The sequence below is a fragment of the Bos indicus genome, chromosome 10, assembly GCF_029378745.1.
Source record: "Bos indicus isolate NIAB-ARS_2022 breed Sahiwal x Tharparkar chromosome 10, NIAB-ARS_B.indTharparkar_mat_pri_1.0, whole genome shotgun sequence".
Taxonomy (NCBI): Eukaryota; Metazoa; Chordata; class Mammalia; order Artiodactyla; family Bovidae; genus Bos; species Bos indicus.
The window spans coordinates 100,136,088-100,157,012 of record NC_091769.1 but is presented as its reverse complement, the minus strand read 5'-3'; the positions used below and the strand labels follow the sequence as shown (position 1 = coordinate 100,157,012).

The 20,925-nt window shown below is 37.7% G+C and overlaps 1 protein-coding gene across 21 annotated transcripts in view; it reads left to right on the top strand.

The window, feature by feature from the left end:
- EML5 (EMAP like 5) overlaps nucleotides 1–20,925 on the top strand; it is a 160,965-nt gene that overhangs the window by 44,889 nt on the left and 95,151 nt on the right. For all 21 annotated transcript variants that reach the window (XR_011569047.1, XR_011569046.1, XR_011569048.1 and 18 more), the window contains exons 6-9: nucleotides 473–608; nucleotides 2,323–2,524; nucleotides 14,680–14,817; nucleotides 20,208–20,464. Coding sequence is in view for 17 of the 21 variants with exons in the window: in XM_070797984.1 (XP_070654085.1) it covers nucleotides 473–608; nucleotides 2,323–2,524; nucleotides 14,680–14,817; nucleotides 20,208–20,464 (733 nt within the window). In the remaining 4 variants the exon portion in view is untranslated. The remainder of the gene's footprint in view (nucleotides 1–472; nucleotides 609–2,322; nucleotides 2,525–14,679; nucleotides 14,818–20,207; nucleotides 20,465–20,925) is intronic.

The window sequence follows — 20,925 nt, the reverse complement described above, 5'->3', positions numbered from 1 at the left end:
ACTGAACTGAACACATTGCAAATATTTCCTCAGTCTGTTTGTTTTTACTTATATCTTTTCTCATATGAAAAATTTAAAAATCTTCCTTTATGGCTTGTGGATAACTTCCGTACTATATAAAGTTCTTTCACAGCCGAAAGTTACATAAGTGTTCTTCTGACTCTTTTCTAACATATTTGTTTTTTTTTTTTTTATAGTTAGAATTTTGTCTGTATGTTTTGCTTTTGTCTGATTCATTTTTGTATATGTTATAGTTTTAACTTCATTTTCTCTTATATCATTAATTACCATTTTGGTCATATATGAGTTCCTATATATACATAGATTTATTTCTGGATCATCATCTGTATTTTCTGATCATTTCACTGTTCTTTTGCCATATCAAAAAATCTTTATGTGGAGTTCTAGTCTCACATGTAGTGTATTTTCTTAAAAAGCATATATTGTTAAATTATTTTTTTCCCTCTTCTAGGCAGGAATTTTTAGCATGAATGCTTGTGAAGAAGGCTTTGCTACTGGCGGCAGAGATGGCTGCATTCGTCTTTGGGATTTAACTTTTAAACCAATTACTGTGATTGACCTCAGGGAAACAGACCAGGGGTACAAAGGTAATGACACAGCAGGTGCCTCGTCACCAGGCAGAGTCTTCGTGTGTCAAGGGCGGTCTCCTTCTCTCCGCAGATTCAAAGTGTGTTTATAAATGTAAATGAGGCTTATGTTCACTCCTGCATACTGGATACATTTAATTAAAATCCTTCTGCTGATGAGGAATTTTGCCTGAAGACTGTGTAGGTTTACTGTTATGACAAAGTTCCTTTTCTTGTCTAATGCCAGCTATAATGGGACCCACAGAGAGATGTGATAAGTACTTACTTTGGTAACCTTAAATTTTGGAAACATTTTACTATTTGAATGCTAAATGTAACTTTAGCAAATAAACTGTTGAAAATAATGTGTTGAGAGTTAGAGGAACTTTTGTTTAAGATTAAGTGCAATCTTAACTTATTTTAACTTAATTTAAGATTGTTTAAGTATATGTGAGTTTTTCCTCCATCCAAATTTGTCAGCAACCAAGATATAATTTTTTCTTTGGAGGATTTTTAAAAATTTGATGTAATAAAACAGTCTTTCACTACAAAAGTAAACGTATTACCCACTAGTGTTGTATTGTAGGAGTAGGATTGGGAGTTACACAGGCCTATGTTTATGCCATATTGTAGTCACTTACTAGACATGTGACCTTGGGCTGCATACCATCATCTGTAAAATGAGAAAAAGAAATATCTCAGAGGATTAAATGGGCTAATATATGTAAAAATTTTAGGAGAGTGTCTGGTACATAATGATCATCCAGTAAATGTTAGCTGTTATACTGTTTTCAAGAGTTTTGCTGAGCATTTTTGTACTGTAAAGTTTATAAAATAATTTGACACTTCTTATTTGATTCTCATAACACTGTAAGTTACACAGTACCTCATTGCTGACCATACTATATAAATGAGGAAACTGAGGGAGACACCAGCTTTCCTGAGGTTGCAAAAGGGATTGTATACAGAAAAAGTAGAAATCTTTCTTCTTAATGATTTTATGAGCGCATTGAAGAGATGAAATATAGACACATAAAAATCAGATTATTCTAAGAGAAAAATAAAACAGTTCTATGGTGGTAGTTTGAGAAGGCGATGGCACCCCACTCCAATGTTCTTGCCTGGAGAATCCCAGGGACAGGGGAGCCTGGTGGGTTGCCGTCTATGGGGTTGCACAGAGTCAGACACGACTGAAGTGACTTAGCAGCAGTAGCAGCAGCATGGTGGTAGTTATGGGCTTCCCTAGTGGCTCAAATGGTAAAGAATCCACCTGCAATGTAGGAGACCTGGGTTGGGAAGATCCCCTGGAGGAGGGCATGACAACCTTCTGCATTATTCTTACCTGGAGAATCCCCATGGACAAAGGAGCCTGACGCACTACAGCCCATTGGGCTGCAGAGTCAAACACAACTGAGTGACTAAGCACATGAGGGTAGCCCCTGAATAATTACTCTGGATGACATGCACTGTGTTACAAGACGTTGACTGAGGAAATGATCAGACTACGACTGATGTTGACTAATGAGGAAGAGGAGTGTATGTCTTGAAGGATGGGTAGAAACTGGGTATATAAAAAGAAATATTTCACATAGAAAACAGCATGGATAAATGAAGAAAATGTGTTCCTTCTATCTTACACCTCAGGCATAAAAGATACAAAAATTAATAGGGGTTTAGGCAGGTTAGCATTCTGTTATTACAGTACTGATCTTAAGTACAATTCCATTTTGACTAGGTTTGTCTGTGAGGAGTGTGTGTTGGCGAGGAGACCACATTCTAGTTGGAACACAGGATGGCGAAATTTTTGAAATTGTGGTTCATGAAAGAAACAAGCCTTTCCTAATTATGCAAGGGCATTGTGAAGGCGAGCTGTGGGCACTTGCTGTCCATCCTACTAAACCTTTGGCCGTGACTGGAAGCGATGACCGTTCAGTCAGGTAAGCAAATCACAGAGTAATTGCATAGGCTGGAATTTGTCCTTAGAGCAATGGAAGAAAAACTTAAAAAAAAACACCTTAGTTTTAAATTTTATCAGCTTTGATATAACAAATGAACATAACAGATGCCAACAGTGTATAGCATTAACAACTATTTATAAGATTTGGGTTTTTCTCTTAAAAGCCTAAGTTGGAGTTTGTTTCATATAAAAATATACAGAACTACCTCCTCTTTTAACAGCTGTGTAATAGTCCCCTATGTACTATAGTTTATTCAGTTAAACTATCATTTGGTGAAAGTTTAGGTTCTTCCAGTTTTGTACTTCTAAATGCAGTGCTTGCAGTGAATATCATTGTACCTTTGCTGTTTAGTCCATGTGTAAATAAGAATATTTCTGTGATAAATTCTTATTAGTGTTCAAAAGATACATGCATTTTAAATTTTAATAGATAGTGCCTTACACAGAGGCAATAACAATTTACACACCTGTCAGCAATGTGTGACAGAGCCTTTTCTCCCACACTCTTGCCAGCACTAATCACCCCAAACTGTGAAAAATGATACCTTGTTATATTTTAAAATATGCTTTTCTCTCATATTGAGGGATCAATATGTTGATCAATTGTATGATCAAATGTATGATCAACATACAAATCAAAAAACGTATGTTTTCATATGTTTAGAGGACATTTATATTTCCTTTTCTTTGACTTGTTTGTTCAAGCTCTTTGCATATTTTCTCTTAGTTCATTGGTCTTTTTCTAATTATGTTAATATAGGATCCTATACCTGTCTATATATGCAAGCAGCAATTAGCCTTTTGTCTATGACTGGTTTTTAAAGTGTGATTCCTAGACCAGCCTCATCAACATTACAAGGGAACTAGTAAGCAATGCAAATTTATCATGCCTTATACAGGACCTTGTATAAGGAATCCACCAATTTAGGATTTTCTAGACACTAAAGTTTGAGAAGCACTGATCAGTGATATCAGTTGAGATACTTTTCCCACTTTGATACTGTCTTTTGTCCCCATTTCATCTGTATTAATATTTCCATTTGTATCTCTAAAAGATAACTCTAAACACCACCACAACACTGTTATCACTGTATTCCTTTTGCTTCTTAGAATTAGACTTATAATAAGGTCCATTTATTGCAATTGTTAATATGTCCTTTGAATCTCTTTTATTCTATAGCTTCCCTTCTTCGCTTTCTGATTTTTCTCTTTACAGTTTATTTGTTGAAGAAACTTAATATTTGCCCTTTAGAGTTCTCCACATTCTGGATTTGAATACCTATAGTATATTTTAATGCATTCCCTCTTCCCTGTATTCTGTAAACTGATAGTTAGATCTAGAGTTTGATGAGATGCAGTCAGTTAGGAATTTTCACTTAGAATATTTCCTAGGTAGTAATGTGTATCCTTGTTTGATGGTAATATGTAGTCTCCTTTTTGCCATATTTGCAGCCATTGATGGTTGTTATCTAGATCAGTACTTCTCAAACTTTTTAAAAATTGTTGCTCTCCTAATGAGACTAAGACATTGCTCCCCCTAATTGCACTCCTTCCCTGTGAAATTTTAGCACCACAAAAAATTGTATGTATGAATGTATTAATATGAATGTGTGTATGTATATATACATATATGTATTTGTACTGTGGCACTTAAGAGAGCCACAAACTACTGTAATATTTAAGATTTTCACCCCTAAGAACTAATTTTTAGCTTTTGAGGGGCAATATTACCCCTGTCGAGAATATGTGACCTAAATCTGTTATGTTATTGAGTTTCAAGTAGTTGTATTCTAACTCTTTCATTTATGATTCATTTTTTAGCTACCATGTTTGTATAAAAAGAATTTCTCCTCATTAACTGTTTGATTATCCTAGATAAAATTTGCACAGGAAAAGCAGAAAAGTGCATAATTCTTTAATATTTACAAGTAAAAAATACTTGGTTCCATAGAATCCTTTCTATGGCCTCTTCACATTTCTTGCCATTTTTTTGTGCATTGTAGATATCTTTCTCCTTTATTTTTAGCAGCTCCTTACATATTATGGATATTAAACCTTTGGAATGTAAGTTGCAAATACTTTTCACCACCTTGTTACTTGCTTCTTTATTATGCTTAGATCTTTTGTCATGAAAAAGTTTTTGTTGTTATTTTGTTTTATGCATCTGAATTTATCAACATTTTCTTTTATGACTTCTGAGTTTTCTAGCACAGAGAAATCCTCCCTAAGGTTAAAAAGTTTTCTAGTATATTCTTCTAGTGTATTAGTGGGTTTATTTTTTATGTTTAACTCCTAATCTTTGTAAAATTTACTTCAGTGTAAGAAGTGAGATAGGGATGCAACCTGATTCTTTCCAGGTAACTACTGATATTTTAAGTGGTATGTTAATCAATCATGCCACTTACTATATTTGTGCTACTTGGTTTTATGTAGATAGAAGATGCCATAGCACTGTCCACATGGAAACTTGGTGTGGGGCTACACTTGACTCACATGATTTGCTAGGAGTTTCTTCCATTTTAGGAGGACAGCTGGTACTGGCTGCTTTCATAAAAAGGGCAGCTGGTCCTTTAAAAAGTAATTGTGTTGCCTGAAAACTGGGTTCACCTCTTGGTGGGTGTCAAACCAAAAGACACAGTCAAAGCAAAGATCAAGAGAAGAAAGGATGTATTACTACCTGCAACACGTAAGAACACCAGGATCTTTCCCAAACTAGCATCTCCCCAAATAGCAAAAGTGGGGAAGTTTTAATTGGAAAGTGTTATAGGGCAAGTCAGGATTTTTAGCTTCTGTTCCTAACAAAAACTCAGAACCAACAATGGTTAAATCCACTGGAGAAAATGAAGTTCACTGTTAACATTATTGGTTCTAAAAGACATGATTCAAGATTGTGTGTGTATGTGTGCAAAATTGTGAAGAAATAATATGGTGAATAATTGTAAGGCTTTAAACACCTTAACTTTTATAGGCTTTATAATTTGTCTATAAGCCAATCCCCCCTACATATTTTTTACCCCAGTCTGAGTCCACTTGATGTTGTGCTGGATGACTGCTTTCTCACTAGTGTCTTTGAAAATATTCTAGCCTGTAGTTATTCCATGCAAACTATTCATAAAAGCTAATTATTTATCACTTCAAACTTGGCATTGACTCCTCAAATAAACCACTTAGTAGTAACAATAACATTTGTTGACTTATCAAGACTCTAGGAAAACCACTCAAAAGTATTTGCCTTGTTTTACTATGTTCGTGGATCGGAAGAATCAATATAGTGAAAATGAGTATACTACTCAAAGCAATCTATAGATTCAATGCAATCCCTATCAAGCTACCAACGGTATTTTTTACAGAGCTAGAACAAATAATCTCACAATTTATATGGAAATACAAAAAACCTCGAATAGCCAAAGCAGTCTTGAGGAAGAAGAATGGAACTGGAGGAATCAACCTGCCTGACTTCAGGCTCTACTACAAAGCCACAGTCATCAAGACAGTATGGTACTGGCACAAAGACAGAAATATAGACTAATAGAACAAAATAGAGAGCCCAGAGATAAACCCACACACCTGTGGACACCTGATCTTTGACAGAGGAAGCAAGAATATACAATGGAGAAAAGACAATCTCTTTAACAAGTAGTGCTGGGAAAACTGGTCAACCACTTGTAAAAGAATGAAACTAGATCACTTTCTAACACCATACACAAAAATAAACTCCAAATGGATTAAAGGTCTAAACATAAGACTGGAAACTATAAAACTCTTAGAGGAGAACATAGGCAAAACACTCTCCGACATAAATCGCAGCAGGATCCTCTATGACCCACCTCCCAGAATATTGGAAATAAAAGCAAAAATAAACAAATGGGATCTAATTAAAATTAAAACCTTCTGCACAACAAAAGAAACTATAAACAAGGTGAAAAGACAGCCTTCAGAATGGGAGAAAATAATAGCAAATGAAGCAACTGACAAACAACTAATCTCAAAAATATACAAGCAACTCCTGCAGCTCAATTCCAGAAAAATAAACAACCCAATCAAAAAATGGCCAAAGAACTAAATAGACAATTCAAAGAAGACATACAGATGTCTAACAAACATATGAAAAGATGCTCAACATCACTCATTATCAGAGAAATGCAAATCAAAACCACAGTGAGGTACCATTTCATGCCAGTCAGAATGGCTGCAATCCAAAAGTCTACAAGCAGTAAATGCTGGAGAGGATGTGGAGCAAAGGGAACCCTCTTACACTGTTGGTGGGAATGCAAACTAATACAGCCACTATGGAGAACAGTATGGAGATTCCTTAAAAAACTGGCAATAGAACTGCCATACGACCCAGCAATCCCACTGCTGGGCATACACACCAAGGAAACCAGAATTGAAAGAGACACATGTACCCCAGTGTTCATCGCAGCACTGTTTATAATAGCCAGGACATGGAAGCAACCTAGATGTCCATCAGCAGACGAATGGATAAGAAAGCTGTGGTACATATACACAATGGAGTATTACCCAGCCATTAAAAAGAATACATTTGAATCAGTTCTATTGAGGTGGGTGAAACTGGAGCCTATTATACAGAGTGAAGTAAGCCAGAAAGAAAAACACTAATACAGTATACTAACGCATATATATGGAATTTAGAAAGATGGTAACGATAACCCTGTATGCGAGACAGCAAAAGAGACACAGATGTATAGAACAGTCTTTTGGACTCTGGGGTGGGAGTGGGGGTATGATTTGGGAGAATGGCATTGAAACATGTATAATATCATATAAGAAATGAATCGCCAGTCCAGGTTCAACACAGGATACAGGATGCTTGGGGCTGGTGCACTGGGATGACCCAGAGGGATGGTATGGGGAGGGAGGTGGGAGGGGGGTTCAGGAGTGGGAACACGTTTACACCTGTGGTGGATTCATGTTGATGTATGGCAAAACCAATACAATATTGTAAAGTAATTAGCCTCCAATTAAAAAAGTATTTGCCTTGTTTTTAATTAACTGTTGGTGTTATTCCCAAACCCTCAACTCTGTAAGCAACTGTTCTCACCCAATGGCTAATTGTCTTAAACAAATTTATTTTTTCTGGAGAGAGTTCTTCAGCTGCAGCAATCCAAAATGATTTAGTTAATCCATTACCAATAAGCAACTTTCTTTGCTTGTCTAAAAAATGAGCCACTTGGTTTTTTTACTTTCTTCGTAGGTTTTTTAAAGTAAAACCTCATTTTAATTTTTGAATGTGTAAAGAAATTCTGCTACAATGAGATTTTAAATTTTCTAATTTTTCTGACTATTGCTTTCCTGTGAGTTGAAAATATCATGATAAGTGCTTAGTCTGGTAATGTTAATGTACCTTTGTACTCTTTTAGGATAGCTATAATATCATTGAATAATAAACATAGTGCTTTATCATCTAATTCAGTAGTTGCGTAATCCACACTCTACTGTGCCTTAAAACACAACATTCATTCAGTTTTCTCTTTTTTCTTTCTTGTTATGATGTGATGGGTATGTATTGGAGATAAAAAATAATAAAACGCCATGATGTGACAATACACGTAGCAGTTGAGATTCTGTCGGGTTATAATAGTGTCAGTGTAATTTGTAGTGCATCAGAGGAGCCGAACGAAGTGATGAGTGCCACCATCTGCCTCTGTTCTGTAAGCATTCAACTCTGCCTCTGCAGTGTGAAAGCAGCCACAGACAGTATGAAAACAGGGCAGGGTGGCTGTGTTCCCATAAAACTTGATCTGTAGACACTGGAATCTGAGTTTGAATTTCATATAATTTTCTCATGACTCAAAATGTTATTCTTTGATAATTTTTTTCAAACATTTACAAATGTAAAAATGAGGGGGATCAAGAATGCACAGTAGGAAGATGTGGAGCTCACCTCCCCTCCACAAATACATCAAAAATATGTCTACATATGGAAGCATTCTCACAGAAAACTAATTGGAAACTGGCAGAACTCCTATACAACCAGAGCTGCAAGAAAGATCTTCATGTGACTTGGTAGGATGGAAATGAAAGTATCAGGTTGGAACCTGCACCCCTGGGAGGGATTTGAAAGGAGTCAGTCTGCATGGGAGGACCTAGCCCTGGAGAGCGAGCAGGCTGAGCCACAATCTGGCCGAACCAGTTCTAGGGTCCAGTGCAGAGGAGATAAGCCCCCTTGCTTTCTGGGACAGCCACTGGGACAGACAGAGGCCTCAAGTCTAGACTCCATTTTGAAGGAGTGGGCACATGTTGACTTGCCAGTAGCCAAGATGGAGAGAGCCTTGTGCTGGTGGCTGCTACCACACCCACACTCTTCAGTCTGAGTGGAGCAAACGTCCTGGCCCTGCTCACTCCACCACAGCCTGGCACAAGATTTAGGCCAACCAGGCCCTGGGAAATGACACAGAGACAGACCACGGGGCTCAGGGTGGTAGCAACCATTGTCATCACACACAGGAGCATGCAGCAGTTGGCCTCCCAGCAGTGTTCCCTGGTCCCACCTACTGCACACTGCAGATTCGTGCTCGACCTGGGGCAGACAGATCCTGGGCAAAGACTGCCACTGAGGCAGCCCAGATCTCTGGCAGCAGTGCAGCCCCTCAGTTCCTACAGCCACAACACCCTGATGCCCAGCCTCAGCCTGTTCCACACCACAGCCTTGTAACAGATCTGGGCTGAAGATAACAGAGGAAGGGATGTAATCTCAGCCTGCTTCTAAACAGAGCCATGGACGCCTGCACAGGTTGCATGTAGGTCCTCTGTGAGTGCACAAGCATCACTTGCTTCAGCACTCGCTTCCTTTGGGGCAGGGCACATGTTCAACGGCAACAGAGCCTCGTCAAACCCAATCATCAGGGCTTCTACTGCAACAGCTGAGAAGGCAGTCTTGTCCTTGACAGAGTGGCAATAGCCATGGAGCAGAGAGGAAGTCCTGCTATACTCCCTGAACAGGCTTTAGATCCTCCAGCACCTCTGCCTGCCTGTCAAGGGGATAATGGCTAGCATACCCTGGGAAAAGATGTGACTGGCATTCATCCCAAAGCCAACCCTCGCACCAAAGGCATTGGACACACATAGTCTACACAGGGACACTCACACATACAATCATCTTAAAAACAGCTCTATAAGATTATAGTATAAAACAGTTTCTTCTAAATTTATAGAGACAGAGTGGGAGGGAGGCTCTAGTGGGAGGAGAGATATATATGTATAGTTATGACTGATCCACATTGTACAGCAGAAACCAGCACAGTATTGTAAAGCAATTACCCTCCAATTAAAAATAAATTTAAAAAAGAAAGTAAAATGAAAAGGCAGATGAACTACTCCCAATTAAAAGAACAAGAGAAATTCCCTGAAAGATTACAAATAATGAAACAGAGGTCACCAGTCTACCAGACCCCAAGTACAAAAAGGTGAAATAAAAATGCTAAATTAATTAGGAAAGATTATTGATAGGAATGCAGATCACTGTAACAGGAATTAAAAACCATAAAGATGAACCAGTCAAAAATAGACAACACAGAAAATAGATAAGTCAGTTACTGAGATAAAAAGCAATCTGCTGCTGCTGCTGCTAAGTCACGTCAGTCGTGTCCAACTCTGTGCGACCCCACAGATGGCAGCCCACCAAGCTCCCCCATCTCTGGGATTGTCCAGGCAAGAACACTGGAGTCGGTTGCCATTTCCTTCTCCAATGCATGAAAGTGAAAAGTGAAAGTGAAGTCGCTCAGTCGTGTCTGACTCTTAGCAACCCCATAGACTGCAGCCCACCAGGCTCCTCTGTCCATTGGAGTTTCCAGGCAAGAGTACTGGAGTGGGGTGCCATTGCCTTCTCTGCAAAAAGCAATCTAGAAGCAACAATAGCTGACTAAACGACACAGAAGGATGAAGAAGTGATCTGAAAGAATAATGGACATCATCCAATCAGAACAGCAGACAGAAAGACAAAATGGAAAAAAGAGCAATATATGAGACCTATAGGATAAAGAAAAATGTGCCAGCCTATGTATAATAGGAGTTCCAGAAGGAGAAATGAGAGAGAAGGAGATAAAAAATGTATTTGAAGATGTTAGAGCTAAAAACTTCTCAAACCTAAAGAAAGAAACAGGTATACAGATACAGGAAGAACAGAGGGTCCCAAATGAAATGAATTCAAACAAACCCACACCTAGACATATAATTAAAATGACAAAAGTTAAAGAGGATTCTAAATAGAGCAAGAGAAAAAAGAGTCCATTACAAGGGAACTTCCATAAAGCTAACAGCTGATTTCTCTGTGAACTCTTTTCAGGCCAGAATGGAATGACATGTATTCAAAATCCTGAAAGGGAAAAAAACCCTGCAACCTAGGATACTCTGTCCAGCAAGATTATCATTTAGAATAGGAGAGATAAAGAATTTTTAAGACAAAGAAGACTTGGGCAGTACTCCACCTATCCTGAAAGAAATATTGAAGGATATTCTGTAAACAGAAAAGAATCAAGAATCTGTATGAAAGGGAAAAATCACAATAAGAAAGGCAAATATATAGTAAGGATTGACGGTCACTTCAATAAACCACATATAAATTTAAAAACAGTTTAAAATTGTAGAAGTGTGCAAAAAAAATTGTAGAAGTGATTATGATTATAATAAACAGTAAAAGGATAAGTATGAAGATGTAAAATAAGACATCAGATATCAAAATCTCAAAATGTTGGAGAGGGAGTTATAAAAATGTAAATCTTATAGAATGTGTTTGAACTTGAATATTGCTGATATAGTTATGAGTTAATATACTTGAACTCTATGGTAATGAAAAGTCAAAAATATACAGTAGGTTCATAAAAACCAAAGAGAAAGGAACTCAAGGTACTACAAAAGAAAATCATAAAGCCACAAAAGGAAAAACAAAAAGGGAAGAAATGAAGAACTGCATAAATCACTGGAAAATTTATTAACATGGCAATAAGTACATACTTATCAATAATTACTTTTAATGTCAGTTCAGTTCAGTCGTGTCTGACTCTTTGTGACTCCATGGACTGCAGCGCATCAGGCCTCCCTGTCCATCACCAACTCCCAGAGCTTGCTCAAACTCATGTCCATCCGGTCAGTGATGCCATCCAACCATCTCATCCCCTTCTCCAGCCTTCAGTCTTTCCCAGCATCAGGGTCTTTTCTAAGCAGTTAGTTCTTTACATCAGGTGGCCAAAATATTGGAGCTTCAGCATCAGTCCTTCCAGTGAATATTCAGGACTGATTTCCTTTAGGATGGACTGGTTGGCTCTCCTTGCAGTCCAGGGGACTCTCAAGAGTCTTTTCCAACACCACGGTTCAGAAGCATCCATTCTTCAGTGCTCAGTTTTCTTGGTAGTCCAACTCTCACATCCATACATGACCACTAGAAAAACCATAGCTTTGACTAGATGGACCTTTGTCAGCAAAGTGATATCTCTGTTTTTTAACATGCTGTTTAGGTTGGTCATAACTTTTCTTACAAGGGGCAGGCATCTTTTAATTTCATGGCTGTAGTCACCATCTGCAGTGCTTTTGGAGCCCCCCAAAATAAAGTCTCTCACTGTTTCCATTGTTTCCCCATCTATTTGCCATGAAGTTTTGGGACTGGATGCCATGATCTTCATTTTTTGACTGTTGAATTTTAAGCCAACTTTTTCACTCTCCTCTTTCACTTTCATCAAGAGGCTATTTAGTTCTTCACTTTGCACTACAAGGGTGGTATCATCTGCATATCTGAGGTTATTGATGTTTCTCCCAGCAATCTTGATTCCCGCTTGTGCTTCATCCAGCCAGCATTCCGTATTTTTGCATAATGTCAGTGGACTAAATACTCTGGTTAAAAGACAGAGTGGCAGATTGAATTAAAAAAAAAAAAAAAATCTCCAATATACTGCCTACAGAAGACTCACTTCAGGGCAAAAAACACAAAGAGTGGAAAATGTGAAGGGAAGGAAAAAGATATTTCATGCAAATTGGAAACAGCAAGAAAGTGGAGATAGCAATACTCATATCAGACAAAATAAACTTTAAAACAAAGGCCATAAAGAAAAAGAAGGACACCATATAGTAATAAATCAATATAAGAGGAGAATATTGCATTTGTTAGCATATACGTACCCAACATGTGCACATGTGCATGTATGGTAAGCTTCAGATGTGTCTGACCCTTTGCAACCCTATGGACTGTAACCTGCCAGGTTCCTCTGTCCATGGGATTTCTCCACACAAGAACACTGGAGTGGGTTGCCATGCCCTCCTCCAGGGGAGTCTCCCAACCTAGAAATAGAACCCACATAGGTGGGTTCTTTACCACTAGTACCCAATATAGGAACATCTACATATATAGAACAAATACAGACATGAAGGGAAACATTTACAGTAATGCAATAATAGTAGGCTTTAACACTCCACTGACATCAGTGGACAAATCATCCAGACAAAAACTACCAAGGCAACAGAAGTTCTGAATTACACAATAGATTAGTTGGACTTAATTGATATCCAATTAAGGAAAAAAAAAGGCTGGAATACCCTTTCATTCCAATTGCACTTGAAACATTATCTGGGATGGATCACATACTAGGTCAAAAAACAAGCCTTAGCAATTTTAAGATACTAGAAATTATTTCAAGCATCCTTTCTGACCACAACAGTATAAAACTGGGAATAAGCCATAGAACAAAAAACTGGAAAAGAACAACCACTTGGAGACTAAATAGTGTGAGTGAGTGAGTGAAAGTCGTTCAGTAGTGTCTGACTCTTTATGACCCCATGGACTCTACGGTCCATGGCGTTAGTTCCCCAGGCCAGAATACTGGAGTGGGTAGCCTTTCCCTTCTCCAGGGGATCCTCCCAACCCAGGGATCGAACCCAGGTCTCCCACGTTGCAGGTGGATTCTTTATCAGCTGAGTGAGCCAGCAGGGCAGCCCCAGGCTGGTAGATCCCGAGACTAAATAGCATGCTATTAAAAAATAGATGGGTTGATGATGAAATCAAAGAAGAAATCATAGAGTTAGGTAGACACATGCAAAAGTGAAAATACAACTTTACAAATCTATGGATGTAGCAGAAACAGTTTTAGTAGGGAGATTTATAGTGATAGAGGCCTTCCTCCAGAAACAAGAAAAATTTCAAGCAACCTAACCTACCACCTACAAGAATTAGAAAGAGAAGAACAAGCAAAACCCAGAGTAAGCAGAAGGAAGGAAACAATAAAGACCAAATAGGAAATAAATAGAGAATATTTTTTAAGAGAAAAGATCAATAAAACCAAGAGCTGATATTTTGAAAAGATGAACAAATTGACAAACCTCTGGTCAGACTCACCAAGAAGAAAAGAGAAAGGACCCAACCAAACAAAATAAGAAATGAAAAACAGGAAAAAATAACTGATACCACAGAAATACAAAAAAATGTTGTTACAGCATACTGTGAACATCTATATGCCAACAAACTGGACAACATAGAAGAAATGGATAGATTTCTAGTGGCATAACTGTGATAATTGAGTCAAGAAGAAACAAAACTTGAACAGACCAATCACTAGAAGTGAGATATAATCTGTAAAAGTTTGTTATAGTTTAATTCAAAATGTTACTAATTTTCATTGGTAATTTTGGTCTTTGTTCAGGTTATTTGGAAGTATAATTCTTAACTTTCAAACAATGGGTATTTTTTACTACTTGTTGCAGTTTTTTAACATTAGAGTCTGGAAAAGACTGAATTTGCATAATCTGAAGTGTCACTCTTAAGTTAAAAGACTATAAATATGGTGTATACATATGTCAGTATACTATATATATAGATAGATAGATAGATAGATAGATGTCCCCTTTTATCAGGGTAGAAATCATCTATCTAAAATAACTGATTAGAAAAAATTAATGTCATTACATTGTCTTAAAAATAAAGGATTCTATTAACACTTGTCATTTTAAGTATTAACAGTATTTCTAGTTTGTAGATAAGAATTCTTTGCTACAGAGCATACAGTTATAAACCTATATTTATCTTTCTTCCTTAAAATGAAATTATTATTTTAACCAACATTTTTTCATATATTCTAACATTTTAAAGCACACATTGGCTAACTCCTCTTTTCTTTTAATTAAATGTTACAGAATATGGAGCCTGGTTGACCATGCACTAATAGCAAGGTGTAACATGGAGGAGCCAGTTCGTTGTGCAGCTGTGAACGCAGATGGGATCCACCTTGCCCTTGGAATGAAGGACGGCTCGTTCACTGTGCTGAGAGTAAGGTACGTGTTAGGGAAGAAATAGGAACACAAGCTTCTGTTAAGTGAGATGGAGTCTGTAATGCCTACATTTACCCACTTTTCCCTCTCCCTTATTAATATATTTTTCAGATATTAGTTTCATGAAATATAAAAAAATATGTTTATAAAAATGGCTTTGTCAGAAAATTAACTCAAACTTTGGTTTTGAAGATTAAGACTGCTTAGTAAATTAATGAATAAAATTTTGAGACAAGTTTGGGTCTTGATTTCTATTTCTTGGTAGTATTGATTTTCAGTAATGATCTTCTGCCATAGAATAGGGAGAAGGAGATCTTGAAACAGTTAAAGATGACTGAATAGTTTTGTTGCTGTTTGCAGCTTTATGCTTTGGAAAAAAGTGCCTGCATCTCCTCCTTCACTTGGATAGTCAGAAAGTTTAAAGAAATTGTTAAAGCAGTTAACATCTTGTGTTGAATATCTATAGATATGGTGCAGTCAGTTGACTTCTATACAGTCATTTAAAAATTTGCTGTTGAGCCACACGTGTTCATGAGAGTAAGTATTTATGATATTTTTCATATCTAGTTTACTGAATAATGGGACCGTCCACCCAGTTGCCCAGTCCAGAAACCATTCTCTTTTGTCTCTCATGTCTAATTAATCACAGAATTCTGACTAACCTACCTCCTTAAGTAGCTCTCAAATTAATCTGCTTCCTTTCATTTTCACCATTGTACTCTTGTACTGACCTCTGCTACTTCCTAACTTCTTTCTGGTGGATTGGTGAAATAGCATCTCATCTGGTCTCCCTATCTCCTGCTTCCTCAGGCTCCTTTCCCACTCTCCATTTAGAGTGACGCCTTTTCAAACATGTTTGTTTGCATTCCTCCTCTCTCTAAAGGATGATAAAAGCACTGCACTATCCCTAAGATGATGTTTATAATTCTTGACAAAGCCTATTGTGCCCATCTCTCCAGCCTGTTTATTTCTACTTCAGTGTCTTTCTTTTAACATGTATAAAATATCTTTCACTTCCTCAGATACTAATTCATCAAGCTTTTATACTTCTGAGCTTCTATAGATATGACTATTCTGGGGTGGGTTTCTATAATGAGATATGCTGAGATTTTTCTCTTAGTTTTTTTTTATTATGATAAAATATACATAATATATAATTTGCCATTTAAACATTTTTATGAGTAAAATTTAGTTTCATTAAGTACATTTGCATTGTTTCCCAACCAGGAATTTAAAATGCATGTAAAACACCTAAGAATTTCTATCAAAAAGCTGCTATGCATTAAAAATAGTGATGGTTATTTTTTCATTTATACATTTACTTACCCTTTCATTATTGTCTGAAAGAAACTAGGTGAATAATTTCTTATCTCTAATAAGTATTTTAGCAACTCAAAAATATATGCCTCATGGCTTGTGCACTTTCAGTTCTCCAACCAGGGATGGAACTCCTGGCCATGGCAGTGAAAGCCTAGAATCCTAACCACTGGGCCACCAGGGAACTATTCTGGCAAAAGCCTCTATAGTCCATGTTCTTGAATAAGTCAAAAAACTAGGCTTTATCATTGATACCTCTCTAACTATCATTTCTAATCCAGTAACCATATCTTGTTGATTTTTCTTACCTCATGAGTTTTCTAGGAGCATTTTGATAAAGGTTTGTGAATAAGGTTAGAATTATAATATCTTTAATATATACTATATATTATATATATACCAGTAAGGATTACTATTGTATGTTTCAAATCATTTCACTTCTTTCTGAACTCTGAGCCACCACCATCTATAGTAGACTTCTAATTGGTCTTAATCCTGCTGTTTGTACTGTTCAGTCGCTAAATCGTGTCCAACTCTTTGTGACCCCATGGACTGCAGCATGTCAAGGCTCCTCTGTCCTCCACTGTCTCCTGGAGTTTGCTCAGATTCATATCCATTAAGTTGGTGGTGCTATCTAACCATCTCATTCTCTTCTGCCCTTTTCCTTTTGTCTTCAGCCTTTTCCAGCATCAAGGTCTTTTCCAGTGAGTCAGCTCTTCACATCAGGTGGCCAGAGTATTAGAGCTTCAGCTTCATCGTCAGTCCTTCCAATGAATATTCAGGGTTGATCTCCTTTAGGATGGACTGGTTTGATCTCCTTGCAGTCCAAAGGACTCTCAAGAATCTTCTCCAGCACCACAGTTAGAAAGCATCAATTCTTCAGTGCTCAGCCTTCTTTACGGTCTAATTTCCATCCATACATGACTATTGGAGAAAACTTAGCTTTGACTTTATGGGCCTTTGTTGGCAAAATGATGTCTCAGCTTTTTAATGTGCTGTCAAGGTTTTTCGTAACTTTCTTCCAAGGTGCAGTCGTCTTTTAATTTTGTGGCTGCAGTCACCATCTGTGATTTATGTAATCACGTTAAGTAGTGGTAAAGAACCCACCTGCCAATGCGGGACACACAAGAGATGAGGGTTCAGTCCCTGAGTTGGGAAGATCTGTGGGAGAAGGGCTTGGCCACCCACTCTAGTATTCTTGTGTAGAGAATCCCATGGACAGAGGAGCCTGGCAGGTTCCAGTCCATGGGTCACAAAGAGTCAGACATGACTGAAGTGACTTAGCACAGTAACATAATACATACTATAAAACCAATCAGAATCTCTTTTTTCATCACTGTTGGTTTTGTGTGTGTGTGTGTGTGTGTGTGTGTGTGTGCATGCGCGTGTGCTTGAGTGTTGGTTGGTTGGCAGGGGCGTAGTGGTAGAGAGCAGGAGACAACCTGAGATATCCACATATTTCTCTCATTAACTGGGCAAGATAAATCTCTCGAACAAAAGCTTTAAAAAAAGACAAAATAACTCTGAAGAACTTTCCATGAGCAATTTAACTAATGTTTGTGGTTGATATTGGAATGATCGTATCTTTAATAAATAATATACAAAAAATAGAAGCTATCAAATTGTGCTTTAGATGTTTTCTTAAAAATCTTACTCCATACAGATTTAGATGAATGGATTAGTGGGTGGATGGGTGGATGGAAGTGAAAGTTGCTCAGTTGTGTCTGACTCTTTGTGACCCCATGGTCTATACAGTCCATGGAATTCTCCAGGCCAGAATACTGGAGTGGGTAGCCTTTCCCTCTTCCACGGGATCTTCCCAACCCAGGGATCGAACCCAGGTCTCCTGCATTGCAGGTGGAACCAGCTGAGCCACGAACTGTGGTGTTGGAGAAGACTCTTGAGATTCCCTTGGACTGCAGGGAGATCCAACCAGTCCGTCCTAAAGGAAATCAGTCCTGAATATTCATTGGAAGGACTGATGCTGAAGCTGAAACTCCAATACTTTGGCCACCTGATGCGAAGAACTGACTCATTTGAAAAGATCCTGATGCTGGGAAAGACTGAAGGCAGGAGAAGGGGATGACAGAGGATGAGATGGTTGGATGGCATCACCAACTCAATGGAAATGAGTTTGAGTAGACTCTAGGAGTTGGTGACGGACAGGGACCCCAGCATGCTGCAGTCTATGGGGTCACAAAGGGTCAGACATGACTGAGTGACTGAACTGAACTGGGTGGATAGATGGATGAATGGGTATGGAGAAAGGGAGATAAGATGTAAGAATTTAATTAGAACTTAAAGGAAGAAGTCACTGGAAAGGTACAGGTAGCTAAAAATACATTCATTTATGCTTAGGAAGAGGGCCTTGCAAGTTGCAGAGTGTAAGGCAAGAGTGATGTTGACAAGGAAAGCTTTTTTTAAAAAGTTTTTTTTTTTCACTTCATTTGTTTTGTTTTGTTCTTACTCCCTTTTATAGTTAAGAAGATGATTTTAATCTCTTGTTTTATACGATTAACACCAGGATGAAGCCCAGGTTCCTTGGTAACATATTAGACCCGTTACACACTGTCTTCAGTGTGTCTCTTTAACCCCATCAGGTCGTTACTTTTCCCACTTACCTTGTTTCCACATTGTATTATCTGTGCTATGCTAAGTTGCTTTCTGTTTTGTCCTACTCTTTGCAACCCTGTGTGGACTGTAGCCTGCCAGGCTCTTCTCTCTATGGGATTCTGCAGGCAAGAATACTGAAATAGGTGGCAATGCCCTCCTCCAGGAGATCTTCCCAACCCAGGGATCAAACCCGCGTCTCTTACATCTCCTGCATTGGCAGGGGGTTCTTTGCCACTAGCGCTACCTGGGCAGCTCTGTTCTTCATGTGTGCCGTGTACTTGGCATTGCTCGTGCTGTGTGCTCTTTCTGGAAAACCTTCACTCCTCTTTTTTAATTAGCCAGCCCCTCAGGCTTTAGGCTCAAATAGGTATCACTCTTCCTTACTCCCTTCCTGCCTGTAGTCTGAACCCTTTTTCAGTGTTTCTTACAGAACTTCATGCATAACCTTCCGAGCACTCACTGCATTTTCTTAGCTATGAAGTATAATTACTTTGTCTCCATCTCTCACAGAAGATGAGTTCATATTCATACCCCATGAGTCTAAAACAAAGTTAAATACTTAGTGTTTCTGAAAGAAATATGAATTTTATTACTTTGAATTGTCTATTTGGGAACTGTAAAAATTGGGAAATAGCCATTTAAACTTCTATTCTTGGAATTATCTATTGGGAGCATTTCAGATGGGTAATGCAAAATTTATTTGGAAAAAACTCTGTGGCAACAGTTGGAAATAAGACCCTCGCCTCCCCCTGCCCCTCCCTTGCCTCCCCCTCTTCTCTGCCTCTCCACCACCTCCATGTGCTTTCAAACTCAGCAGTATTCAGCTGCTGATCCATTTTTATGGCCACTACCAATACCTGTATTATTCTGGAGAGTCAATTATAAGGCATCATTAAAAAAAATGTTTAACACTGCTGACTGAAATGATCGCTAATTGGGAAGAATTGTGTTCTATTCAAAGAGGTCAGAGAGGTTGAACTAAAAATAACATGGTAGCTATATACAGATATATATTCAACTATATTACTGAAATCAATGTCTCCTTTATTTCCTGGGTATAATTTTGTACATTTGGTTCATTACAAAAATTTAATTTGAATATCATGGTGTTTATAATTAAGTATTTTTTTTATAAGCTCAGTACTTGTAAGAAGCTTCATCATAAAAATCCCATGGCTTGATTTCTATTTTTGTATTACTTTGGAAATTTAATATGAATCTCTGAACTACTTAAAATTAAGTAATTTAGGAACTGAACTTTAGCATTTTTCTCTACTTCTAGCATGTATTGTCCTCATATATTTCTGTTCAGCAAAATTATTCCTGAATTAACACTACTTGTATCATTTATATTTATTTTATGGTTTATAAATACTTGATACAGTCATTTTAGACACATTGGAAAACTGAACTAATTCTGTAGTGACGTTTTCCCCCATGGTCTCTCTTGTTTTTCTTTATAGAGATATGACAGAAGTTGTGCATATTAAAGATCGGAAGGAGGCAATTCATGAGTTAAAGTACTCACCAGACGGAGCTTACCTTGCCGTCGGCTGCAACGACAGCTCAGTCGATGTTTATGGGGTTGCTCAGCGCTACAAGAAGCTCGGGGAGTGTGTTGGGTCACTTAGTTTCATCACTCACCTAGACTGGTCCTCAGACAGTAGGTATTTACAGACGAATGATGGGAACGGTAAAAGACTTCTCTACAGGATGCCAGGTAAAAACCCTGCAAATTTTATACAATTTGTAGATTTTTAGTTCCTTTAAAATATCTTAGATTTTGCTGGAGGCAGAGTGTCAGTTACATTTGAGTATAGGACATCAAAGAAAATCTGAGCTAATATTGGAGGCATTGTGATCTCTTCTACAAGTCTGCCTTATCATTTGAAATCCTTTGGTTCTTAATTAAAACTTCGTTTGGAGGATCTAAGACATACTTATTTTATGTTGAATCCCATGCCGTACGAGTAGCATATGGTGAAGTCCTAGTATGTATTAGAAAGTCAAAATGTCACTTTTAATGGATGCAGCTAATTAACTAAATATAATGGGTATAAATGTCTGACTATAAATTGTTTTGTCTTCTGTTATCATCTCAAACTTTGCAAATATTAATAATGTAGCTAACAAACTAATTTTGAAAAACAGACTTTTCATGAAAGCTTTAAAAAGAGAAGA